The 9,792-nt window shown below is 40.8% G+C and overlaps 1 protein-coding gene across 1 annotated transcript; it reads left to right on the top strand.

The window, feature by feature from the left end:
• Positions 1 to 2,235: 2,235 nt before the first annotated feature.
• Positions 2,236 to 8,130, top strand: MGST3 (microsomal glutathione S-transferase 3). The gene is made up of 5 exons (XM_072420913.1): positions 2,236 to 2,375; positions 4,282 to 4,405; positions 5,955 to 6,029; positions 7,146 to 7,284; positions 7,847 to 8,130. The coding sequence occupies exons 2-5, from the start codon at positions 4,289 to 4,291 to the stop codon at positions 7,966 to 7,968; spliced, it is 453 nt and encodes a 150-aa protein (XP_072277014.1). The 5' UTR covers positions 2,236 to 2,375; positions 4,282 to 4,288; the 3' UTR covers positions 7,969 to 8,130.
• The last annotated feature ends 1,662 nt before the right edge of the window (positions 8,131 to 9,792 follow it).

The raw sequence follows: 9,792 nt of genomic DNA, 5'->3' as shown, positions 1-9,792 counted from the left end.
TGTGTGATTTTTTAAATATTACTAACAAGTGCTACACATTGTGGAGTGTACAGATGTACTATCAGGACCTATCAGTAGAATACCACATCCCTGACCAGTGTTCTCCCCAGCCCCTTTTAGCTGGGCGCATCACCTGGCACTTTCTAGTAACCACCCGGCTGTTTTTGAGTGCTTACTGAAGAGTTGGGTCACAATACAGGGGGCTGCCACCCGCCTACAGATTCTTCCCACCCAGCTTAAAAAAAATTCTGGGTTGAAGACTGCTGACATCATGGCTAAGCAGGTCATATCAGAACATTTTGTCTCTTCTGATAACAGAACACACTATGCTGGTCCACATAAGTAATTTGGTCATCTCACCAGTTATTCAGGATACCTTGCTCCTTTCACACATACATACACTGCCTGGGGAATGGGATCCAGTTATGATCTGGAGTTGCTGTGGTTGGAGAGGAATGGGTTCAGCATCATTAAAGGCTCGAAAATAGGTTCAGCTGACTATCTGAAAAAAATGAATGAGCAGCATTTTCTATCAGTGGATTTTTTCTTTCTTGGTGGTATGAGCATATTCCAAGATGACAATGCCAGGAATAATCTGGCTCAAATTGTGATAGAGTGGCTCAGGAAACATGAGACATTACTGGATTGGCCTCCACAGAGCCCAGACCTTAACCCCAATGAGAATGTTTTGGATGTGTTGGTGAAGACTTTAGGCAAAAGTTCGGACATTCCCATCCTCCATACAAGATCTTGGTGCAGATGTATGCAGGGAAATAGACTTAGTGGCATTGCATAAACGTATCGATATGACACCATGGTGAATGTGTGCTGTAATCCAAAATACTGGACTGTGTGATTTTATTTGGCCAGGCAGTGTATGAAGCTGCTGCAATACAATTCGTTTTGTCCATGAGATTCACATTGGGTTAAAATGTGAACTGGTAATGAGGAGGTAAAACCAACAATCACAGCTCTATGTTTGTGGCAAATAATAAAAGTATTGATATGGAATTCATGGTACACAGTAAACTTTATAGAATCCCAGGGCCCAGCATGTGCTCTGATACCGGGCTCACAGGGCCTACAATGAGGGAAGACACAAAGGTTTTATCCAAACTCAGCCTGATGATGGCAAGTTTTATTGTATTACCACACTCAATGAAGATTTTATTTTATTTATTATGTTACAAATGACAGCTTTTTAGTTTTGTGTCACCACTTGATATTTTTTTGTTGTTTCATAGGCTGAATATTATGAAATATATGAAGAGGGAGGATGAGTAAGCGGCATTTTGCTGTGCTCCCCTCCATAGAAATGCACAGAGGTCATTCATCAGTCTGCCAAAGCCGGGATGAGCACAATAATCTGATGTGTATATAGCTTAAAATTGACCTAATCCCTCATCATTCCGACAGTGATTGGCGCTCCCTGCTCAGTGCCACAGATTGCAGGAAGAGCCTCCCCGCCATACCTGGGGGCAGATTCACATCTCTATCAGAATCAAACCTCGCCAATCTCTCACACTGGTTCCTAAAAACACAGCGTCTGCACATTGACAGCTGGCGTGGGTGAACAGGCGGCCCCCAGTAGAAGCTGCGTGTGGTGTCTGCCCAGGCGAGCGGTGCCCTGGAGTCAGGTAACTGCACCATCAGTAGTAGTCGTAAAAAAAAAAAAAAGAGAGGGGGCCGCCCCACTACATCCCTGCCTGTGTCAGAGTGACGTCATGATACCCTATAAGTAGGAGTGACGTCATGATACGCCCTAAGCCTGTGGTCAGTACGGCCTGCCTGAAAAAAAAATGACGGCACTGCGTTCCCACCCCACAACATAGTCAATAAAGCTACAATTCAATTAAAAAATGTCGGCCAATCAGACCGGGCACAGAGCCTGTGGGGGAGTATGCTGCAGGGGGTATAGGGTTGGTTTTCCCCTAACCTACCCACCACAAAATGAGCACTTAGCCCTTGCAGCTTGCCCACTACAGGGGCAAATATTAGTTTTATACAGAGCGCACAGAAGGGATGCTGTAGGACTGATATACTTACCTGTGAGCTCCATCTGCTGTTACCCCATGGATGAATTCAGGCTGTCACAAACCAGAAGTGTTTTTGTCTTTGTTAGGTGGAATGTAAACAACCAAAGGGCAGGAACATTACCCCAACACCAGGCCCTGGACATTAGTATTACAAAAGCAACGAAAACCGCTAAATGATTGCCAAAAGTAATAAAGTTACATTGCCATTGAACGTTCCTGTTGTACGGTGCCTGACTGGAGTGGGAGTGGCCTGTGTGGGGCTCCGCCCCTCGGTTATTATCTCCTCCCCCAAGTCACAGGGCGATTCTTCGTTCGGTGTGTCGGTTCCCTCCGGTCCAGGTGAGAGAAGTGCAGCTTGGTGCAATGCTCCGGTCCCCTGTATCACTACATATGGCGGGCACTGACACGGAGCCCTGTCTGTAGAGGGGCACGGGGCAGGTGTTTCACTCGCAGCTTCCTGTTCTGGTAACCTTGACCGTGCTGTGTAAGGACACGGGGTCAGATGATGTGTGCAGATCCCAGTCCTGTCCATACATTTCTATGGGGACAATGCTGTATGGATGGATGGGGTGACCTGTATGTGAGGAGTGTGAGGGGGACATTGATCAGACTGTCCTGGTAGTGCAGGGGGGGTCCTCTACAAATCCTATAATAATAGTACATGGGCCTGAAATGGGGAATCTATTTACCCCATCCCCCACCTGCAGGTGGATCAGAGGACCTCCATGGAGGGCTTTATAGCCATGGCCTTCAGCACCGGGGCAAGGTGAAGGTGTCATGGCAATGGCTGGCCAGGCCTAGGTGAGGATGACAACGCCGTCCTCCCACAAATTTTCCAGTAAAACATAAATCTAATTTCCAGTTTATTTAGATATGTCTTAATACATAAAAGGTGCACAAACTATATTCTGTAATGTATTGCACTACAAGCTATGGTGGTCCATAACCAAACATATCACACACAAGGAATGGCACCCTTAGGTGTAACATGCAAGTTGTCGCGGGGGCCGCATAAGATCCAGACTTCCTCCCTTCTGCTGACATTTTTTTTTACCAAGACAAGCTTAGTATTCCGATGCCCATACCATCAATGGTTTAGCACCTTGCTGTGACGATGTTAGGTGTGCCCGAGTCACCCTGAGGACTGCAGACACAACACACCCGCTCCATAAAAGGAGTTCAGACATCTTGGAGCCTAAATACATATTCCCAACACATTTTCATCATGCTGATCCCCGCCCTTAGTGCTTTATCCTGTACTCCTTGTATCCTGAGCACTCCATTATTCACTGCTTACTTTCCATTCACTTAGTGTCCTTGCGCAACTTTTACTGATCAGTAGACCACCGGTAACATCTAGATATATGGCTGAGCTCCACATAGGGCTGCAGTTTTACCAGCTGCCATATTTGTATTCTAACTAGCCTTTCATATCAGGATCCCCTTCCACAATATTCTCCATGTTAGTTTAAAAAGAATTGTAATGGAAAGACTTGTTATACTTATCCCATGGTCATGTGACACATGGGGGTCCCGGGTGTTTTTCGCTGCTGAATAGGAGGGTTTCTATTAAGGCACTTACATTGCTGGCTGTAGGATATGAACACATCCTATTGGCTGTATACAAGCAGGACTTTTCAGTTCCTGAAGACTCCTGCCATGTGATGAGATCAGGACAAGGGGATTAGTTGGTATGGGCATAGACTAGTCAGGACTCTCTACTTGTGGAAGGACTTTCAGCCGCGGACTTAGAGGAGTAAAAATATCTGTAAATGACAGTTTCCTTTAAATGTTAACTGGTGAGGAAGATGAATGGGTGGTTGGTTTACTTTGTTGGGGATGGACTGAAACTTTTTTTTTTTTTTCTTTAATAAAAGAGTGCTAAATGGTCCACAGGACAACATATTGCTAGAAATGTTGACTACACATTTCATGTGTATATTCTTTGTTGTTCATATCCTGGTTGTCCTCCAAGCATTGCTTGTTCATCTTCTCCTATCCGCCTCACCCAGCTTCTCGTGTATTCCGTGTTCTCAATGGTCACTCACACAGCTATATGGAGTACTTGACGAAATGTCCTAAATGTGGTGAACAGTAAACTTTTGATCAAACTCTTTATCCAGACACAATGCTTTTTTATGTTGCTGGGTGACTACTTATAGAATACAATACAGTTGTACGGTTATAATATACGAGCGTATACAGGTTAGCCAACAATACCACATGTCTGTGTCCTCATTTACAGGTTCAAGATGGTAGTCCTTTCTAAAGAACATGGCTATGTGCTCCTCACAGGAGCAGCCAGCTTCGTTATGGTAACTCATCTGGCTATAAAGGTGTCAAAGGCTCGCAAGGAGTACAATGTAGAGGTAAGATGCAAATCTTTTTCAGCTTGTCTAAAGTGTTTGTTTCTCAGAATGCAGTGTGTTAAGTGTGCAATTGCTCATAACAAGCATTGGATTATCATAACATAGCATTGGATGGGTTCTGTAAGTACTTCAGGTCTTTGTTATATTTGACACATAGAGTAATAAATAAAGAAAACAATCTAGGCTTTTAACATGCCTGGCATAATGAGCTGTGGTGTCTAAATTTAAAGCTGTGAATCTGACATTCACTGAAAAATTCCTTGGTGGAGTATCGGCCATTGCCACTCAAACACATGAAGCTGGAAGATTCTCTACCAGGGATTGCTTCAGTGGAATCTGATTCACTGCTTTATAAATCCCTATGAGTGTCTGACCAGGACACAGGTAAGGTCAGTATTCTTCCTAGACTGTTTTTGAGCTGGGTGGGAAGAAGCAGTAGGTGAGTGGCAGCCCCTGTATTGTGATCCAACTCCAAAGTAACTATCCTAAAACAGCCGGGTGGTTACTGAAAAGTTCAGAGTGGTGCGCCCAGCCTACGGGCTAGGGAAAACACTGAAGTTTTATGGTAATTAGCTGATCATGTGAGCTGCATACTTATTCTGAGTCAGGAATTGAGAAAGTATTAAAGAAGAGGGTTAGAAAAGCAATTAGTCAACTGGCATTTATTAAAATAGTCAGCAATATCCGCCTAAATAATCTCAGTATAGGTACACTCTTGCCTTTTAGTTTCCTTTTAACAGGTTTTTTAATAATACCGCCTACTTCATGTGACCTACAAGTTCCACCTCTATATGTAGGCACAGGGATTTTATACTTATGCTGGGCAATGTAGCATGGCATCTATATATACTATACACAATATATACTTCAGCTACTGTGCTTGACTATGTACCTTAGCCATTATGCCATATATTCATTTAGGTTCTGTTTATTTTTGACCTATATGTATTATATTACTTACTTTATGTCCAATATGTGATTTACATAGGCCGTGCAGTCCCCATTATAGCCCTGAGAAAGGCAAATTGGGTGAAATGTGTTGGGTGACTAAGGCTGAAATGGTTACAAAATGTTTGTAGTTGTTTACTGTATAGTACGGACACTGTAACCCAATGACAAAATAATGGGTTGGGTGATTCACAAATTGCTTGTTATTTAATTACCGGTATATATAAAGTATCCTGTAAATTCATAATTACCTTGCAAAAATCAGCCTTCAACCCCCAGTGTTATTTCTTTTGCTATTTTATGTACATATATAACTACAGGGTGGCTGTTAAAATATTTACCAATTCAACAGAGAGACAGAAAAAAACTCTATTCAAATGTAGAAAATTTGATTTTGCAAGGTTAAATAAGGTGTTTGCACTGAAACATACCTATCATGATATCAATACATATCTGTGGGTATTAGTGCAGGGTTGGGCTTTTATCTCTTACTAAAATGTTATTGGAAAATTCGGGTAACTTTATTTTTGATGGGACTGGCATTGTCCTTCTGTCTGGAATTTTTTGCTGTTAACTACACTTGTTCATTTCCCCCCACAAGTACCCTGCCTTGTACAGCGATGATCCAGAAAATGGCAAGATCTTTAACTGTATACAGCGGGCACATCAAAACACGTAGGTATTTGTGTCTGAGATTCTTATTAATTAGTAGCTCTTACTTTGTTTTATGTAGCATTGACATCTTCCGCAGCGCTTTACAGAGTTCATAATCATGTCACTAATTGTTTGTCAGGGAAGCTCACAATCTAATGTCCCTGTTCCTGCTATAGTTGTATGTCATTGTTCAAAGCCAATTAAACTGCCAGCAATTGGGAGGAAACCAGAGTGCTCATTAGAAACCTATGCAATCATGTAGTCTACATTCGTACTTTGGACTCTTTAAGTTCTGCAAGGCCACAGTGCAAGCCACGAATATACCTTGTGTTATGAGTCCTGCAGCTTAGATCACACTGAGCAATAGAAGACCCTAGTCTGAGCTTCCATATTACTTACCGCTTGTCGCCCTGTGGATAGTACATCACATAATAATGCCTAGTACAATCCGGAACACAGCAAGTTCGTTTTATTCCCTAAAAGACAACATGGCACTGGAAGGTGTGTGTCACATAGGACACAGCAGTAGTGATTGACATTTCCTGAAGTTAATGGGTCTTGTGAAAGACTGAAAGTTTGCATACAGGATTGGTGTCAGCTGCTAGGTCCCTTCACAAACATTTAGAGGCATGTTGGTAGTCGGATGGAGTAAAATAAAGAGCAGCACGGCTTTCTGACAGGGACCAGAGGCAGAAACAGCAAAGACTGGAGTTTTAGGATGTGGTTGGAAAAATTACTACTCAAAAACAAAAAATGTACACATAGCAAAATACTAAAGAGGATTAACACTGATGCTTTGAGATTCCCTCCTATACATTTTTAAATTATTAACTATGTGTAAATATAGCTAATAAATGTAGCACACCATATTGATTTGTATAGTTTAAATATGCAGTGAACAGTTTTCATTTGAATTCTTTTGTTGCTAGGAAATATATCAAAGCATGCAAAGTTTAGGTGCTATAATTCATTATTGACCCTAAACCTGAACATACTCTCTAGGCCCAATAACAAATATAAAACAGTAAACATATCATCATCTTTCATAATAGTATATAGTCTATCAACATGGATTCCAAAAGGTATAATTATCATTATCCCATGGTCATATAACATTATCTCTGGTTTAAGGGGGTAGTTCTTAAAACAATATAGTCTGAGTTTCTTTAATTTCACAAATGTTAATTTGTTCATATTCCTACAGCGTGCTACTAGTGCTCTTGGAGTTGTTTGGATTATTGGCAGGGAGCTTTATGCCTCAGGATACTCCACAGGAGGTAAGTACAGAAACAGATCACTTTTTTGCCTTAATGCAAATATAAAAATACCAATTGTGGTTAGTGCAGACAAAGCCATCTGACACGTGTTGCATATACATCAAACAGTAAAAATAATAAAACTACAGACAAAAAAATAAAATACCTTCCTTACTACGCCACCTGTCTTGAAAAAAAAATACTTGGGGGGATATATTAGGCAGGAAATGAACAAGCCTATTCTTGAAGGTGGAGTACTGGAAGCAGAATCGTTGAGCAAGCATCAGATTGTTTTGGTACCTCCAAAACTGCAGACCTAACGGTATTCCTGTCATGCAGTTGTTAGTACTCACTAAAAGTGGTCTGAGGAAGGATAACCCGTGTCAGTAGGTGCTAAAAAGTAGCTTTAGATTCTTTTTGTTTTTTAGAACCTGATAAAATCATGTATACATTTAAAACAAATCTTTCATATCTTATATTATAAGTAGTGCTAATTAAATCATCATTTAAGGCAAACTGTTGTTTAACATAATATTTTTTGATGTCACAGTGATCCTTTTTCTCTTGTTAAAATCTGTAGTAGATCCAAAGAAACGTTCAAGAGGAGCCATTGGATCTTTTGCCCTGATTGGCCTGTTTGGTACTACAATATGCTCTGCCTTCAAATTACTTGGTTGGTCTTTTAACCCAAAGACATGGTGCTAGACTGGGAAGAGACAGCAAATGGGAACAAAGTGCTACTTTCTGTTGCTGATTTAGTTTGATTTATCCCTATTTGTACTGCAAGGGGTGAGGAGAGACCTGTGCAAATATAGTATGGTATCATGTAATCAATCTGTATTTTCTAAATAAAATACCTAAAATGTTTTTTTTTTGTTTTATTATACAAATGATTCTAAAAGCTAAGTGTCCTAGCCTAAAGGGTTGATTCTATAAATATTCCCTTACTTTGAACAAAACAGGTGCCATGAATTACAATTTCGATGTTCAGCTGGTATAGTTTGAGTCACATATGCAATTTACTTTTGCTGCAAAAAAAAAAAAAATAAAAACTGAACGAACGCGCTCAAAGAGTAGTAATTCCATTTTCAGGGGTTGTAATTATCACTGGTATTATTATCGAAACTTGTTAAACATGTATGCACTCTTAATATACAGAATATCAAGAGTGTGTATTTATTCTTGGATGCTCTGGTTTCTGTCCATGCCAAAACATAAGGAGTTCAGATTTTGAATAAATTGACCTTAGTTCAGTATATGGATTCTTACATGACTAGATACGTACTGTACATATATAGTACTGTACTAGATATGTGTAGAATAGGAAGGTTCTTAAATTTAAGGTGAAGGACACAAAACAAAATTATCACATTTACTCCTTCCCGCACCTGCAAACCCTTAGGTTCCCATATGTACCCATCATAGTGTACTATTCATCCCTTGTCACTGATTTCATAGGTTGTAAGTCAAATGGTGACTAAGTGCACTGCCTGATTCATGGAAAAGCAAAGATGCACAATGAAGCAGCACACAAGCAGGGAGCTCTATGCTTGTGGCCACTGTCCTGACAGTGGAGGGGGGCAAAGTTAAAGCAGTTAAACCTGCTGTACTTCTCTATCACCATTGCAGGGTACAACCCTCTTCATACTTTCACATCTTTGTTACAATCTTCGGCCTTCTTGTTTGGCCGTACCGGAATGACTTAACTCCCGTAAGCGGGCATTCATTCCCAGCGTGTGCAAGGGAAGCCGGAATTATGTTTTCCCTGGAAACAGGGCTGCTGAGCTGTGCATGCTCTGCAAGATCAGGTAGGTAAATTCAGTTCCCCAGCATGATCACACCTACTTATTGTATATTTTTAAGCGGGACTTTTGTTTCCAATTTAATGAAAACGTGAGCCTACTAAATGTTTATGCAGTACACTTGGCATTGCCTTTGTACCCACACAATATGCATGGATTACTGTGCCACAAAGAATTTCTCATGGAGCCTCTTTTCATTTTAACTAGCTCATCTCACACCACAATCTCCTCCTCCTCAGCTTTAACTGTGATTTCATCCCCATCTCATGCCCTGGCCAAGTCCTAGCACTTTACCAAGGAGCTTCTTAAATTGTCAACACTGTACAAAAAAATGTCACATTGGAAATGAGAATAGGAGTATTGAAACAGCGCTGCAGCTCCACAGGGGTAATGACTATTCAGAAAGACTATGTAGGCAGCGCACACAACCAATTTGGGTCATGACCTCTAGGTTTTGGAACCTGCTGGCACTACTTGAATACTAGAACAATCATGATGTAGATTTGAGAAAAGAAAATATGTCAAAGGATAATTGGATCATACAAACATTGCTTCAGTTTTTTAGCTTTGTAGTGTCTGTAAAATTATAATTCTACAGACACACCACAAAGCTAAAAATACTGAAGCGATATTCTTGTTATTGTCAATGCATTCATTATTCAGCATTTTTTTTTAGTTACTGATTACCAAATTAATTTGATAGTTTGCAGAGCTGTGTGTGGCAACA

The sequence above is a fragment of the Pyxicephalus adspersus genome, chromosome 8 (assembly GCF_032062135.1).
Source record: "Pyxicephalus adspersus chromosome 8, UCB_Pads_2.0, whole genome shotgun sequence".
In the NCBI taxonomy this organism is placed as follows: Eukaryota; Metazoa; Chordata; class Amphibia; order Anura; family Pyxicephalidae; genus Pyxicephalus; species Pyxicephalus adspersus.
The sequence above is the reverse complement of the archived record's forward strand: the minus strand, read 5'-3'. Positions and strand labels throughout refer to the sequence as shown.